Below are 17,768 nucleotides of genomic sequence, written 5' to 3' on the forward strand. Positions count from 1 at the left end.
AGATTTAAGGATGTACGCTTCTACTACAAAGAAGTTAGCTACATAGGGGAGAACAGATTACAGTAACTTCTACAATATTCTTTCTGAGTTTTTCATCCAACGCACCCCCACACATGTTGCAGCCATGAAATACACTCACACAGATTGGTCACAAATGCGGACAATTGTCCAGGCCATGATCCTCCCCAGAGTCATTAGAGACATCGGGTCACCGATATTATGGCTGGTTACATAACACTCTCTAACAACTATAAAATCAGATTGCGTAAATCGGCATCATGTGATGTTCGCAATACAGTAGTGAATGTAGCACTTACTGATGACTATTATCGTGTATATATCACAGACCTTTCAGTAATACTGAAATGAGTTTCATAAATGCCATAGACTGGCGCTCGGGTTTAGTCTATTGTTGATTACATTGTAACGACAGGGAGACACTCAGACATAGAATAAACTGAAAATGAGACGTACTTTCAATTCGGCAACTATTATTGTCGCAGACGTACACTAAAAAATAAGAGAACAGTTGGTGAAATACGTAAAATTTATTTTTTGCTCTAAATAAACCAAGGATTATTAGTGAAAATTGAAAAATGAATAAACACAAATAAAATTAAATGAACGCAGAAAAACGAAACACGAAACGATAAACGAAATCAAAAACAAACAGAACAAAATCTGAACACAAACAAGAACTTTAGCAACAAACAAACACTTTTTCAGTGGGTGCAAGCGGCACCCGAGGGTTGGCTACAAAGACTCCTAGCTGCTCCCTCCTCAACCTCTACACGAACTTCCTCCTTCTTGGAAGCATCCATCAGACTCTCGGCTGCGTCCTGCTCTAAATCTTGATGAGCTTTTTCCATCTCGGCAGCATTCACGAGACCCTTAGCCGCACTTTCCTCCTCATCTCCACATGCTTTGTCAATCTCAGCAGCGTCCTTGAGACTCTCAAATGCCCCTTGCTCAATCTCTCCACTTGCTTCACCGATCATGGCAGCACCCAATCGACTCTCAACTGTCTTCTCCTGTAAATCTTGATGGGCTCGTTCCATCCTGGTAGCACGCACTAGACTCTCAGCTGCCCCTTCCACCTTATCTCCACATACTGGGTCAGTCTCAGCAACATCCACGAGACCATGATCTGCCCCTTCCTCAATCTCTCCACAATCTTCACCCATCTTGGCAGCACCCATGAGACTCTCAGCTGCCTCCTCCTCTAAATCTTGACTTTCTTGTTCCATCTTGGCAGCATTAAAGGGGCCCTTAGCTGCCCCTTTCTCCTCATCTCCACATGCTTTGTCAGTCTCAGCAGCATTCTCGAGACTCTCATCGGCCCCTTTCTCGGTCTCTCCGCTTGCTTCACCCATTTTGGCAACACCCATGCAACTCTCAACCGTCTTCTCCTGTAAATCTTGATGGGCTTGTTTCATCCTGGAAGCATTCATGAGACTCTCAGCTGCCTTCTCCTCTAAATTTTGACTAGCTTCTTCAATCTCAGCAGCATTCACGAGACCCTTAGCTGCACCTTCCTCCTCATTTCCACATTCATTGTCAATCTCAGCAACATCCTTGAGACTCTCATCTGTCCCTACCTTAGTCTCTCCGCACACTTCACCCATCTTGGCAGCACCCATGCGACTCTCAACTGTCTTCTCCTGTAATTCTTGAAAGTGTTTTTCCATCTTTGCAGCATTCGCGAGACCCTTAGCTGCTCCTTCCTCCTCATCTCCACATAGTGGGTCAATCTCAGCAGCATCCATGAGACCATCATCTGCCCCTTCCTCAATCTCTCCACACGCTTTGCCCTTCTTGGCTGCCTCCGCCTCTAAATCTTGACATTCTTGATGGGCTTGTTCCATCTTGGCAGCATCCACGAGACACTCAGTTACTCTCTCCTCCTCTTGAGCCATCTTGCCAGCATCCACCTATGATACCAAGATATTGTTAGGTGCTTGGTTAAAGTAGAAACAACATTATACACTAGAACTTACATTATGAAATAATAATGGCTAAGAATTATCAGACATTGCGGCGAACAAGAGGTTTATATGGAGCATCACTGTTTTATGTCAGATTCAAATTAAATTCAAAATTTCAATAGTAATGGTAATGTTTAACATTCAGTGAGTAAGATATTGGAATATTATTAACGCATAGGCATTAGAAGCTGATGACTTAGTGTATGGTATGAAAAAGAGGGTCTTCCATTATCACCGACTGCGCAATAATGTATCGCTGTGAGCCTCATACGAGCAGCATGTCTGTAACTTAAAAGTTTCGGGCCTACTGAAGAACGGGATACAACCCGTCGGCTCTGACCAATGACGTCAGAATTTGCCAGAGATGATTTAGTACACAGATTCAACAGCTGAGACAAGTGTTCATTAACTAAGGAGTGCAGGAGAGAAAAGCAGGTGGTAGACATATATAACGTCCAGTAATATTTCGACCATAATTTTAAGGATATCGCTTGTTTGAGTCCTAGTGCTGCAGTAAAAAGTAAACGAAAAAAAGGATGCATGTAGTGCCAGCTTAGAATACCTCAGTTGAGTTGTATTTCGAAATTCAGTCGATCTGTGTAGCTTAATTGCAGTATGGTATACGAATTTAACGTACTTCGATTTCTTCGTTTTCGTTAGCATTGGTATCCTATTCTTCTGTTGACCTGTATACGTCAGCTGAAGTATGGGATACAAATTTTACGTATGTCTGTCTTTTCGTCTTCAGTAGTGATAGTATAGACTCGGAAAGTGACACTACGTACCATCCGACGAAGAACTGTGTCAGCTACAAGCGTTGTGTGGTTTGGGGATTCGCAAATAACGCACATATCCCCATTTGCTCTTATTCCCTATGGTTTCAAAGCCACTCAAATTGTGTATTAACAAGACAGATATTTGAAAACCAGATTTTTAACTCGTTGTTTTTTCCAGTAGCAGTTATGGACTACATCCATATTTTGTTGGATATAACGGTCTAATTGAAGTTGAAGAAGCTGCAGAAAGATTGAAATCTGGAAAAATGGTCCGAGGTAAGTCTAAAACTCACTGACAAAGGGGAAGCATTGCATTAGAAGACGAATGGAAAACTTGAACACATCAAATAGAGAGGGCAATTGAGAATCAAATGGGCAAAAATATTATTTCCAATAGAATTCGTGTCTAATTCACCACATGCTGGTTTTAACTGTTTAAAGAAGAAAATTAAAAAGAAAATCAAGAAATGAAGCCTCAAACATGAATACACACACGTAAAAATAAGTTTTGCAGTGAACTAAAAACGGGAAAACAAGGCTGGTTACAGAAGAAATGAGAAACAATAGAAGCGTGTATAACAATCGAAGAGTTAGATACCATATATGGGAAAATTATGGAAACCGTTAGAGGAGAGAGATTCAGATGCATAAATATCAAACGCTTACCTGGCAAGCCGTTACGAATGAAAGTTCGGAGGTCTGAAAGCTGGGTTTAACGTATGAATGGATCCTACAATGTAAACCAACTAAAAAAGGGAATGGATGAAGATTCTAAGTGAAACAAGGTACACTAAAAAGAATTTGACACAGCAGTAAAAGACCCAATTCGAATAAAGACCCTTGGCGTACACTACAGTGTTTCAAAATTGTTAAGATCACTAGTAGGGAACCTGAAAAATGTGTTAAACGTGATATGTAAAACATCCTAAGCAGGCAAAATACACTCATACTTTGAAAAACATGTAATATTCCCATTCCCAGACAGACCAAATACTCTTAAGTTTCAAAGATAACGGAATGGTAACGAAAAATCTAATACGAATTAATGAAGACATCGGCAGCGGAGAATTTCTGGGGCGATGAATTTAGTTAGCGTGGAGTTATGGGGACGAGTAAGTCATTTCCGACCTTAGGACTCTGAAGACAGACTGCTGCAAGGCAAAAGTAAATCGGTAGGAATTCAATTTCTGAGGGTCATAGTGACAAAATACAGGGTGTGGTGTTATCCCATACTCGTGCATAGAACAAAGTGCAATTATAAAGATCTCAGGATCTCGCGGGCATACAGTAGCTGAGACGGGAGTGAGATACGTTTGTCACCTAGCAATTCAACAAGCAGGAAGGAAAGTAGACAAAAATTACGTATGGTGATAATCCAGCAGAATCCGTCAAAGCTGCTAGACAACAGCTGCATGAAGAACAGTTCCATTTCGTTCTAATTACATACGAAGCCAGGGAACACCGAACAGACATCGAAGAATAGTTTAAGCGCCAACACAAAAGAAAGAATCTGCAAACAAATGTGAACAACGCAGCACCATCAATTTGATAGCACACGCCACCCAGATCTTTACCTCTATCATTGTAATGCGGACTGAAGAAAGGATAAGTATACAAAATACGGAAGATCAATTTGGCTTTAGAGGAGCTGTAGGCACACGAGAAGCAATACTTGGGTTACGGTTAATTCCTGAGATAAGACTAAGCAAGAGCCAAGAATGCAGCAGTGTGTCGTAGGAGGAATGGTCAGTATTCAGGTGTATGGCAGGAACGATCATCCGAAGCTTAACCACCTACTAAACATGGGCTCTAAAATGCAGCTATGAGCACTTCATCTTCGATACTGTACCAAAATCTCGTCTTGGCCATTTATATTTTGAGAGGCGTATGTATGGCCCAAATCACGAAAGAAATTACCTGTAAATATGGGCTGTAGAGTGCTCACCTTCAGACCTTTGGGCACGTGTTCAGCTTCACTGATGCGAAAGACATCCCTTCCACAAAACAAGTGCTTGTAGATCTTAAGCTACGAGTCTTAGAGTTTATGTTTAGTAGTCTCTTTTGCTTCGAATGACCGTGCTGTCCCATCTCTGAAGACTGATCATACCTCCCAGGACACTGTATATTACCTATGTCAACAAATAGAAAGAATTAGACGGTGTAGGCCAGCGACAGATTTTTTAGATGCTGAGAAAGGGAATGGCATAATGTATCAGAACAGAGGAGTACTGCAGTAAGTTTACAGAGAAACGATGGTTGTGATAAGAAGCGAATAACATCAAGTGCAAGCCACTGTTAAATAAGGTGAACGACCGGGCTGTTCACTTTCTGCTATCTTATTCAGCGGATACATTCAGAGGACTCTAGATGAATTTAGGGACAAACTAGGACTTGTAGTAGGAATTAAAATTGAAGGTAAGATAACAGACATGTTGAGATTTTCTGATGATACTACAGTGTTAAGTGAATGAGCGGAACTACAGAAGCGAGATGCAGATGAAAGTCAGCCCCATTTCTTCCTAACATGCAAATTAATGAAGTTAAGACAAAAATCTTGATGAGTAAACAAAATACCGTTGCCCAGTGCTCACTTAACAAAGAGGGACTGGAGACCATAGAATCCTTTTGCTCCCTATGGAGTGAAACGACCCTCAGACGGATAAAAAGGATATTGCAAGCCAGATAAACCAGGCAACAGCTGCTTTCAACAAGAGCAGGAACCTTACTCATCTCGTTTCATAGTCCAATACCTGAGGAAAGACCCCATAAAGATATTATGTTGAGTGTGCCGCTGTACAGATGTGAAATACGGACATACGAGGAGGCGGAAAGAAAAATCATAGCCTTCGACATGTGGTTCAATCGCAGAAGGCTCAAGATTTTCTGTGAAAAGAACGTATTAAACGAACTGGTGCACTGCAGGGTAGATAACGTGCAGCTATGTCTCCTAAAGCTTATTGAACGCCACATGTGTCAGCCATATGCTGAGACATTATGGTATCATTAAAGGTGTTGCTGAAAGGACAGGAGGAAGGAATAACACAAGAGACAAACATAGTCTAGTATACATCAACCGTATCATGGACGGCACAAGTTCCACCACCTATACTGAACTGAAGAAAAAGGCCGGAGACAGAAATGCTTGGAAAGCTGCTGATAGCCAAGTTGATAGTTAAAGACCAAAGAAGAAGAAGGAGATCATGATAAGTTTTGAAAGTGGAAGAACTAATGGCAAGACGCTTTGAAAGTCCGGAAATTGGTACATGTTTGAGTAATTAGCCTGTGCTACATGTGAGGGGAGAAATGCAGCTACACTGTGTGATCGAAAGTATCCGGACACCCCCAAAAACATACGTTTTCCATTTTAGGTGCATTTTGCTGCCACCTACTGACAGTCACTCCATGTCAGCGACCTCAGTAGTCATTAGACTTCGTGAGAGAGTAGAATGGGGCGCTCTGCAAAACTCATGGATTTCGAACATGGTCAGGTGATTGGGTGGCACTTGTGTCATACGTCTGTACGAGACATTTTCATACTCCTAAACATACCTAGCTCCACTGTTTCCGGTGTGACAGGGAAGTGGAAACGTGAAGGGACACGTACAGCACAAAAGGATACAGGTCGTCCTCGTCCGTTTTGACAGAGACCGCCGACAGTTGATGAGGGTCGTAACGTGTAATAAGCAGACACTATACACACCACCATACAGGAATTACAAACTGCATCAGGATCCACTGCCAGTACTATGACAGGCGGGAGGTGAGAAAACTTGGATTTCATGGTCGAGCGGCTGCTCATAAGCCACACATTACGCTGGTAAATGCCAAACGACGCCTCGCTTGGTGTAAGAAGAGTAAACGTTGGACGATTTATCAGTGGAAAAACGTTGTGGGGAGTGACGAATCACTGCACACAATGTGGCCATCCAATGGCAGTGTGTGGGTATGGCGAATGCCCGATGAACGTCACTGGCCAGCGCAAAATTCGGAGGTGGTGGTGTTGGGGTGTGGTCGTTTTTCTCATGGAGAGGGCCTGCACTCCTTATTGTTTTGCGCTGCACTACCACAGCATAGGCCTACACTGATGTTATAAGCACATTCTTGCTTCCTACTTTTGAAGAGCAGTTCGGGGATGGCTATTGCATCTTTCAACAAGATCAACCACCTGTTCATAATACACGGCCTGTCGCGGAGTGGTTACACAACAGTAACATCCCTGTAATGGACTGCCTGCACAGAGTCCTTACCTGAATCCTATAGAACGCCATTGAGATGTTTTGGAACGCTGACTTCGTGTCAGCCCTCACCCAACGACATCGATACCTCTCCTCAATGCACCACCCCGTTAAGATGGGCTGCCATTCCCCAAGAAACCTTCCAGCACCTGATTGAACATATGCCTGCGAGAGTGGAAGCTATCTTCAAGGCTAAGGGTTGACCAACACCACATTGAATTCCAGCATTACCGATGGAGCGCATCATTTTCAGCCAGATGTTGGGATACTTTTGATCACATAGTGTATCTTGCAAACGCTGCTATGCACTCCGTCTATGAGTAATTTTTTGTAAATCAGCGACAGCTGTGTCAAAGTAAATGATTTTTAATACATCAAATCAAAATTTGTACGCTTTACTTAAAACTTGTTGCTCAGTCTCGAACAGAGTATAATCCTCACTATTGTTCTAGCTGTAACTTATTCAGCTTAGTTCTATAGCAGCCTATATCTATAGAAAACAAAGTAATTCCACTTCACAGACTAACATCCATAAGGATCTGGTAATACCCTGTTAATGATATTTTTGGTTCCAAAACTTAAGTTTTATGGTGTTGAAAACTAATGTGGGTGTAGTATCTCTAGCAGAAGCTGCATGGAGACACGTGGGAAACCTATCATTCGCCTCAACGAGAGGCAGTAATACTTTCTCATAACCTGGGCCACTGCACTTCTTATCAAGTTAAATTGATAGTATAGACTGACAATCCTTTTATAAGATCACGTTTGTTTCAATGTCCGAAGAAGTGTTGTAACAGAGCAAAGAGATCCCCACGAAATTGGATCGAATGGAGCTCTCATTGTCTGAACAGTGTTGGAAGAGAGATGACAATGTTCATTAGCTCAGAGGATCATTTATTTACACAGATGGAATGTTTAAGAGGCCGAATATATCCTGCTCAGTTGTTTCAAGAGATCATACCACAGTACCGTTATCAATCGAACGTACTAGATATAGTTATTATACCATTTCAACCATCCGTATTAGATGGGACACAATAACCTTCTTGTAGGCAACAATCGTTGAAGTGTTGTAACTGTTGTGACTGCCTTATCCGTCCTTTACCGTTTCACACGTTCCCTGGTGGTATTCATGGCGGCAGTTAATCGCACCTGCTGGTTTCACATCCACTGACTGCTGCGTAGCACGCAGAAGGGCTCTGCTTCACTAAGAGGTGTGCCTAATTGTACTTATTTGTATATAAGTGCACAGGAAGTTTTGCCATTTACTGTGATATTTCTTTGCGCTAATGTGACTGTTGAAGATGTGACTGCCCAGACGAGTGTATGCTACTGTCGTTCAAATGGTTCAAATGGCTCTGAGCACTATGGGACTCAACTGCTGTGGTTATCAGTCCCCAAGAACTTAGAACTACTTAAACCTAACTAACCTAAGGACCTCACACACATCCATGCCCGAGGCAGGATTCCAACCTGCTACTGTGGTCCTGATATGCATTACACAGCAGCATCTAGAGAACTTCCGCTATCCTTGATAGCAAATGTCAACGGCAGCAATCGTACTGTAGCCAGACGTTCTTACCCTCATTAGCAACTGTATAATTTTTCAGCTATGATTCAGTAGGATATTTTGCCGAAGTCTTACATCTCTGTAAGAGACAAGCCAATAATAAATGGTATTCCACAGAAAATGCCGTAAGTTGCAGTAGGTCAATTACGACTTTGTCTCAAACTGAAATTCAGCTGCTGATCTTACAGCATTGCCTGGTACGTGCAGTACTGCTAAACGGATGTGTCTCAGACTGGTAGCAGCCTTCGGACCGTTGAGACCCGTCATGACGGAGTTCTACAGTTGGCGGACTCACAATCGTTGTAGGCTAGCGCCTGTAACACGAGTAATATTTGCGGAACCCGTGTCGGTTTTACAACATAATCTTACATTCCCTGAGTTGTACTTTATATTTACATTTGAATCTTCGAAGCCAAGATTGCTATATTATTGGATTCTAATATCGTGAATGAGTCTGTCAGTACTTCACGTAAAGATGAGGGACAACTGCATTTTACAGTCGTGGAGATGTGTGGAAATCATGAGATTTTCTCGATTGATATCACCTGTCTAAGTGGCCAATTCTGCTGTGTGTACAATCAGAGACGTAGCTGTTTCCTCATCGCTCTCACACGCATACTCTTAATGTTAGTAATTAGTCGACTCACCTCACTGGGGCACTCCTGCGGCGCATCGACCAGTATTATATCTCGTTCCTTGAGGCAAATCTCTCTTTGTGTGGCCAGGTCGGTGTCTTGATCCTTAAACGGTGGATTATCTTCTACGACCTTATTGACTTTGAAGCGCCCAATAACGTGGACCTGTGGGTGGTTTGATCCTATAGTTAGTTACTCAGCTAGGATGGCATACTTCTATAATACATAAAGCTCTAGATACTTCTCTTAGCATTCTTAAAGAGATTATATATTAAATTAGCAGCCGTTAAATGTCGGCTATAAGAAGACGTCAGTTAAAAACTGAGTTATTAAATAAGGTAGAGAACAGTGGGATACAAAACTAAAGGTCGATGATTAGTCGTAGGTTGACACGACTACTTCTCTCTTATCCATGAATAGTTACTCAGGCACTTGATACGGAAAGCTGAGACGATGTGCCTAGATTGGAATATAAGAAACATTTTACTACCGAAGCAGTGCATAATGTGCGAGAAGACATAAAGAGTTTAGCTAACACAGAAGAATGAAACCAGCCTCTTAAGCGACAGATTTAACCACATGAGACATTTTTCATGGCCTGTTTTGTAGCTAACTTTCGTGAAGGTTTTTTCTTTACTACTTAACACAGTACAGCACAAACTTCTGTATGCCAAATACACAGTAAAGTAAGCATGTATCTCAAACCAGGGTGTAGTGCAAACGTTTTCGTAAACACTGCCTGGTGTCATAGTCAGACTCCGTTAACTTCACTAACCCACCGAATGTAAATCAGTTCCAAGCAATAAATAAGAGTTTTGTTGAAACTGACGTCAGTGATTTTCGTATCTACGAGGGCTATTCCAAAAGTAAGGTCTCCTATATTCTTTATAAGTACATAGACCTGTTCGTTTCTACAATGGTTTACATACGTTTACATCTTGAACATTTAGCTATTTTTCGACATTTTATGTAGACGCATTTTTGTAGACGCTGTGGCAGTTTTTGTATTCCCATGTCATACCAGCTCGCCGCCATGCTGTTCAGAAAGTTATAAACCTCTTCTCTCACCTTTCTTGTCGGAGCTGAATCACTTCCCGGCCATAACCTAATGACAACTCAGTCCAGAAAGTTGTGCTGTTCGGCTGCAAGACGGTGAAGAAATGCGCGGGAAGCATCAACTCGTTGCCTCATGTGGTCCTCAGTCAGCATGCGTGGCACCCATCTTGCGCATACCTTCCGGTAGTTCATTGATACCGTTAAAATTCTGTGAGTGGTGCTTCGGGAAACATCAGGGACCAACATGCAGAGATCATCCAGAGTGATCCGCCGATCTTTACGCTTTGTTCAACCTTCGACATTGTCTCCTCAGAAATTGGCGGTCTCCCGCTCCCTTTGTTCGTCGTGAATTTCGGTCCGACCAGCTGCAAACTCTCTACACCACTGACCAACATTTTTGACATCCATGCACGACTCACCATACACTCCCGTCAATTGGCGATGGATCTCAATCGGCGCAGTGCCCTTTGCGTTCAAAAACTGAATAAATGTGCGCAATACGCACTTGGCGGTAACATCCAACGGCTGCCAAGCCAAGACTCAGCGCCTCAGCGCGGCGAAGTTTACACACAACACGTGACTCGCTCTTCATAACAGCGCGACCAATTGCCACACAAACAGATTTCTGTACTTACAAAATAATAGGAGACCTTACTTTTGGGATTACCCTCGTAACACTAGATTTCCTTATTATTTCCTGAATCTGGGCGATTGTTTAAATGAGTAGAGGGGAATCCTACTGACTACACGTTGAACACAGGCCACCAGAAGAAGGGAGCGTGTGTCGGTATCAGGCCACAGTATACTGCATGTGGTGTGAGCTTCGCGGCAGAGGCATTGTCCGTGTCTGCATCCTAAACGATGGAAAGGTGATCTGTACGTTTTAACTTGGCGTGTCCACTGGCGCAGAGAAGGCATATCGTGAGTTAGCAGCTTCAGGTCATGTTCCCATGTTCTCGGAACTCTTATTCCCACAACGATGAAGAGGTAAGATTGGATCTTATGTGCTTAACAGCACGGCTCCCTGAGAGGACAGGCTGCAGAGAAGCTAACTGAAATTTTGTTGACTCTGCCAAGAAACGTGCGAGCATAGAATAATGCAAATAAATTCTGGAGAGGAAGAACAGAACTCGAATGTGTCTACATCGAGAAGGCCTGATTGGCTGAAAGTGGTATAGGACAGATGGTGTGAGTCATAAGTTGCCTGTTTCTCAGCTCCAGCGCAATGAACCTATGACTGGTTTATTATGTTAAACTAAATAGGGAAGGGAGATTTTTGCACTGTTATAAGGGATCTGATTGGCTGGTACTCAGGAGAGTAGGAAGCGATTTGTGTATCGGTAAGGTCACCCGGTACAGATACTTCTGACTTCCACATAGGTATGTCGATGGCTTCGTCGTAACCTCACAAAGGGAACTTCCTGACGAAAACGTAATTTATTTTTACATTATTATGCAGAATCTTGTGCCAAAGAAAACTATTACTTTCAATTAAAAGTGAATCACGTGGAGTTATTAACTATCTGTATGTCATTTGCCCTGATAAAACATTACTCGTTATACTGAAAGTATTTAGTGACACGCAGTAGATTCTCTCGCTGCTCCTGTATAGTATCAGAGCCCCTATATCTGCTGTAAGGTTGTTAACACAGCCCAATTTAATTAGTTCACACCTGTCATATTAGAGCCCCTTAAAGCGTGTACATTGCCCTTGCTCTTAAGTAGTATAGTTATGTGCTAAAGCTTCAGTTATTATGGTGATCACAGATGAAGTGGACATACAGATTGGATCACATCTGGTTTCGTCCTGGGAGTAATCCTATCAGAACCTGCACCAAAGCTCCTGGGCCATCTTTGATTCGCTCCAGTGAGAGGCAGTAACACATTTTTCCGAGTTGTGCCCTTGACGTCGTGTGTGCTCTACGGACTCATACACTCCTGGAAATGGAAAAAAGAACACATTGACACCGGTGTGTCAGACCCACCATACTTGCTCCGGACACTGCGAGAGGGCTGTACAAGCAATGATCACACGCACGGCACAGCGGACACACCAGGAACCACGGTGTTGGCCGTCGAATGGCGCTAGCTGCCCAGCATTTGTGCACCGCCGCCGTCAGTGTCAGCCAGTTTGCCGTGGCATACGGAGCTCCATCGCAGTCTTTAACACTGGTAGCATGCCGCGACAGCGTGGACGTGAACCGTATGTGCAGTTGACGGACTTTGAGCGAGGGCGTATAGTGGGCATGCGGGAGGCCGGGTGGACGTACCGCCGAAATGCTCAACACGTGGGGCGTGAGGTCTCCACAGTACATCGATGTTGTCGCCAGTGGTCGGCGGAAGGTGCACGTGCCCGTCGACCTGGGACCGGACTGCAGCGACGCACGGATGCACGCCAAGACCGTAGGATCCTACGCAGTGCCGTAGGGGGCCGCACCGCCACTTCCCAGCAAATTAGGGACACTGTTGCTCCTGGGGTATCGGCGAGGACCATTCGCAACCGTCTCCATGAAGCTGGGCTACGGTCCCGCACACCGTTAGGCCGTCTTCCGCTCACGCCCCAACATCGTGCAGCCCGCCTCCAGTGGTGTCGCGACAGGCGTGAATGGAGGGACGAATGGAGACGTGTCGTCTTCAGCGATGAGAGTCGCTTCTGCCTTGGTGCCAATGATGGTCGTATGCGTGTTTGGCGCCGTGCAGGTGAGCGCCACAATCAGGACTGCATACGACCGAGGCACACAGGGCCAACACCCGGCATCATGGTGTGGGGAGCGATCTCCTACACTGGCCGTACACCACTGGTGATCGTCGAGGGGACACTGAATAGTGCACGGTACATCCAAACCGTCATCGAACCCATCGTTCTACCATTCCTAGACCGGCAAGGGAACTTGCTGTTCCAACAGGACAATGCACGTCCGCATGTATCCCGTGCCACCCAACGTGCTCTAGAAGGTGTAAGTCAACTACCCTGGCCAGCAAGATCTCCGGATCTGTCCCCCATTGAGCATGTTTGGGACTGGATGAAGCGTCGTCTCACGCGGTCTGCACGTCCAGCACGAACGCTGGTCCAACTGAGGCGCCAGGTGGAAATGGCATGGCAAGCCATTCCACAGGACTACATCCAGCATCTCTACGACCGTCTCCATGGGAGAATAGCAGCCTGCATTGCTGCGAAAGGTGGATATACACTGTACTAGTGCCGACATTGTGCATGCTCTGTTGCCTGTGTCTATGTGCCTGTGGTTCTGTCAGTGTGATCATGTGATGTATCTGACCCCAGGAATGTGTCAATAAAGTTTCCCCTTCCTGGGACAATGAATTCACGGTGTTCTTATTTCAATTTCCAGGAGTGTATTAGTAGTATTTCACACAAATAGTCTGTCTAAGTTACGTAGTTGCAAACTGATTCTTATCTCATCATGTAAAGAATTGTTGATGGGATTATAATAAACCAGAAAGGACTGAACTGATGCTCTTCATTCGTCATTTCTGTTTTAAAAAACGTAAGTTGTTCTCGGTATGCCATTTGTGTCAGTCACAGAGGATTTCATTAATATAGTTGGAATTTATCCGAAGTCTGATTAACTTCGACAAATTCTTACCAAGTTTTCTGGCATTGTAAGGTAGTCACTTCACTTCTACAATGTACGTTAGGTGAGTCATCACTTTCTTGCAGGCATAAATCGCCGAATTGTTGTAACTGATCCCGAGTGCTTTATTGGTTCCCTACTGTCTCATGAGTGCAACTGATGGTATATGGGGCGTCATTGATACTCAGCTTGTGATTTCGTACGAGTATATCCTACTGAAGCGTTCAGTTCCGTTAACAGTTCGGGCTAATATCACTTATACCTATATCTTTACGTACATGGCGGTTTTCTCTTTGATGTGATAGGTCCTGGCGTAAGTATTTGTGCTCAGTTTAGGACTGGCTGGGCGACCTTATGACACTACGATTTATAGTTACCGTGCAGCTGAATTTCTCTTTCCTTGTTAGCAAATAGCAAAAGACGCAATCAAATTGGAGCTGGAGGTACTTACGCTCACACTTTGCTGAGCCAACCAATCGAGCAGTTCAGCTCTCCAGTCTGATACATAGGCGATATTTCATGTCGCTGTAAGAGACAAGCTGAACAAAGATGGTATTTCCACAAGAAACTTTAACCAGGTGATGGGTCGAGTTGCTTGAGGTGAACTACGCGAAATCAGTATGTGCTCAGTTAAATTGACGTTGGCCAATCGGATTGCGGTTCTCCGTGTTTACATAAATCACATAAAACGGTTATCGGCATACTTGCGTTAAAAACGAGTCAAACGGTGTCATTCCTCGTCATTCCACACTTCGAACTACATCTATAATGTATTCGTCGATACTGGATGACGTTCGCTATTATTACACCATTACCTCAAATCTGCGATGCTAATGGACAGTTTGTCTCCGACTGGCAGTAGTCATTGGTCAGTTGTGACTCAAACAGCTGCAGATTTGTAATTTGTGCACATGAAGCTGTTTGAAGCTGCTGTGTTTCACACAAGTGTTATAATACGATCCCGTGGATATTTTACACCGGGCCTTTCTATCCCACAATAATAGCTATCGGTAGGAACCAAGATTTACATCATTGTCTTGTAACCAATCCATTATTTGATTGTAATAGAGTGAATCCCTTAAATTGTCCTTCCGGAATTTATAGTCGAGGAGGCATGTCGGTAGCATCAGAAATTCTCGATAGACATGATCTAGCAGTGTGGCTGATTCTGTAATGCGTGCACTTTAAGAAGTAGATGTCGTTTCTTAGCTCTCAACCTGTCTGCCCGTCTCTCCCTCCTTGCCCTTCGTGGCAGTAATGATGCTGACTTACCCCAGCAAGGCCCTCCTGTGGCGCAGCGACCAGTTTATTCTCACGTCTCTTGCGGCGACGGCGACGCTGCTCGGTGTGTTTGCGCTCGCGGTCATCAGACGGTGGTGTTTCTTCGACTGCCTTTCTCTTCTTGACACGCCCAACAGCGTGTCCCTGCGGATGGTTTGACTTTACTGTCGCTTATTCAGCAAGGATGCCATATGTCTAACAGAAGAAAACTTTAGACAACTGACTTAGCTTTGTTAAACAGATGGTATATTAAGTTAGCAGACCATAACTATGTCTAATAACGAATGTGAAATGTGATGCTATAGGCCTTTGTCAAAAAATAATATATCAAATAGAGATAGGGAACTGAGAGTCACACGAATGAAAAGGGTACAGAATGTTTTAATGGGGCACACTTAACAAAATAAATTTTGGTTGACACGATTAATGCTAAGGCATCTAGGAATAATGAAACCCGCACCTGAAAGGGAAAGAATGTAAAGGTGTCAAAGTGTATAAACACCAGATTGTTGTCCTCGCAATGTGTAGTACACAACATATGAAGAAAGCTGAAATAAGTCAATAGATTTATCACTCGAAAAACAAAGACATTGTCTGTGATCCGTTTTCTATATGACGTTTGGGATGCATCTTTGTTCACTAATTGCGAAAGTAGAGCAGAAGTATACGTACAGCAAGAACATAGTAAAATAAGCAGGCAATTGTAAACAACAAAATTTGCTAGTGAGAACCTATATTCATATTTATAATACTCTCTGTTACCTTAATTTCTCTCACTTGATCCTCTGATCGTCACGTGAATATACGTGTAGAGCTCTATGACGCCGCCTAGTCTACCACGAATCCACATTCTGGAAGACTACACAAAGAGATTACAACAATATCGTTACCTTTTGTTTAAGAGCCCCACCCCCACTATACAACTCTTTGTTATATCTTCGTGTGGTTTGGTCTGGTTACTTATGTTCTTATTAACTATTCTTCATGTTTCAAAACCTTATTCTGCATGTCGCATTGACGGAGGCCACACGCACTGGAACTGTAAACCATATTACGTCGCATTTGTATCGTGTGTATTTCTCCTGCAGCTACTAAATAAAAGTTGAAGTCGGATTTGTGCCTCTTATTACCGACAGCATATGATCACTGCAGTTCATAGCAGCACTTAGTTTCATGTACAGGTATTGAAACTAACACTCCCTACTGTCATACGTCGTGTACTCGACACTTGATGTAGCATGTAGAATGCACATGGGAAACCGTGTAAGACTGAATCGACTATTAACATGCGTTTTTAGCTCTTGTTTCAAACGAGTGGTATATTCGGTATCCTTGTAATTTTACAACGGACGTTTTACTTTACACAGCAATATCATTCCGTTGTACGTTACATTTATTTTAGGATGTTATAACCACTGCTATTTTGTATTAATGGATTACAAAAAGTGCGTTCCTTACTTAGTCCCACGTGTAAAAATGAGAGAGCTGTCTGGGAGAGTGACTGAGTCTGCGATGCAAACCCGGTAGTACTGATGTTTGCTCACCTCTGCACGACCGTCCTTCTGAGTGTCGTCCTTATTATTCTCTTCTTTCTTGATGCGAGGGGCAGGTCCTGGAGTCGGTTGACAGGGAAAGATCTCGAAGATGGACGGATATTCTGGCTCCCTTCTCTCTCTGAAGCGCCCGTACTCCATAAACTGTGGGTGTTTTGTTTTCGCCATTACTGACTCACGTAGTATTGCATATAACTAACACACAAGAATGCTCTTGAGATTAGACTTACCACACTCGAATGGATTTTATATCACATACTCAGTCCGAAAGTGTAAATTCTGAAGAATGTGTTACATAGTGTTATAGGAAGCGGTTATAAGTTAAGAAATCAAATAAAGTAGAGGAGTGAGAGGTACAAGAGTGAAATGGTTAGGTAAGCCTTTAATGGAACATGCTCAACAGGGTTGGACGCAGGTTAATGGGACTGCTGCTAAGAAATCCTAAAATAGTTAACGGCCACTTGAAACCAAAACTTTTGTGTAAGTGCAAAGTTTAAAAGATAATAAGCAAATATTGCCGATGCAGTGTGGTTAACATAGTGATATAAAAAGATTAGCCCATGAAGAAGAATGAAACCCGTCAAGAGCCTCATGTTCCATAACCATAATTGATGATCTGTGGTCCAGGCTGTGCATAACGTCTATGATGATGTTTTGTTTAGTAAGTACAGCAGTAGATGTGTATGCACAGATGGGAACATTATGTACATAGTAAATTTTGTATGCAAATATAAACATGAAACTTGGAAACGAAAATATAAAATTATGCTAATAATACCTTCCCTAAGTCATCTGCTAAGTTAAATTAATTAGTGTAATACATTGTTAGTAACATATAAATTAGGTGTCCTGATAAATTGTTACATGGAATAAATTTAGCCACATATAATAATTCAGATTCATCGTACGGTGTAATAGTTTGTAAAATTGTATAGTTGCTCCAAGGTAACGATATCTTTCTTTCTTTAATGATTCACACCCACAATATCACTACCTATGTATATCGTCATTTTTTTAATTATTGTTTTATTATAGGGCAAATGTTTTTTATGTACCTCCTTAAGAAAACATACTTGATCTACCG

The 17,768-nt window shown here is 43.0% G+C and overlaps 1 protein-coding gene across 1 annotated transcript; it reads right to left on the reverse strand.

The window, feature by feature from the left end:
• Positions 1 to 722: 722 nt before the first annotated feature.
• On the reverse strand, positions 723 to 16,852 carry LOC124803376 (glutamic acid-rich protein-like). The gene is made up of 4 exons (XM_047264562.1): positions 16,676 to 16,852; positions 15,123 to 15,275; positions 9,214 to 9,366; positions 723 to 1,931 (listed from the first exon to the last, which is right to left on the reverse strand). The coding sequence occupies exons 1-4, from the start codon at positions 16,850 to 16,852 to the stop codon at positions 723 to 725; spliced, it is 1,692 nt and encodes a 563-aa protein (XP_047120518.1).
• Positions 16,853 to 17,768: the final 916 nt, after the last annotated feature.

The sequence above is a fragment of the Schistocerca piceifrons genome, chromosome 6 (genome assembly GCF_021461385.2).
Source record: "Schistocerca piceifrons isolate TAMUIC-IGC-003096 chromosome 6, iqSchPice1.1, whole genome shotgun sequence".
NCBI classification, from domain to species: Eukaryota; Metazoa; Arthropoda; class Insecta; order Orthoptera; family Acrididae; genus Schistocerca; species Schistocerca piceifrons.

Excerpts from the sequence above, each read along its gene's own strand:
- LOC124803376 (XM_047264562.1), bottom strand. The coding sequence starts at position 16,852 with ATGGCGAAAACAAAACACCCACAGTTTATGGAGTACGGGCGCTTCAGA. Across the intron at positions 9,367-15,122 it reads CACAGGAGGGCCTTGCTGGG|GTCCACGTTATTGGGCGCTT; the intron begins GTAAGTCAGCAT and ends AACCACCCACAG. Across the intron at positions 1,932-9,213 it reads CGCAGGAGTGCCCCAGTGAG|GTGGATGCTGGCAAGATGGC; the intron begins GTGAGTCGACTA and ends TTGGTATCATAG.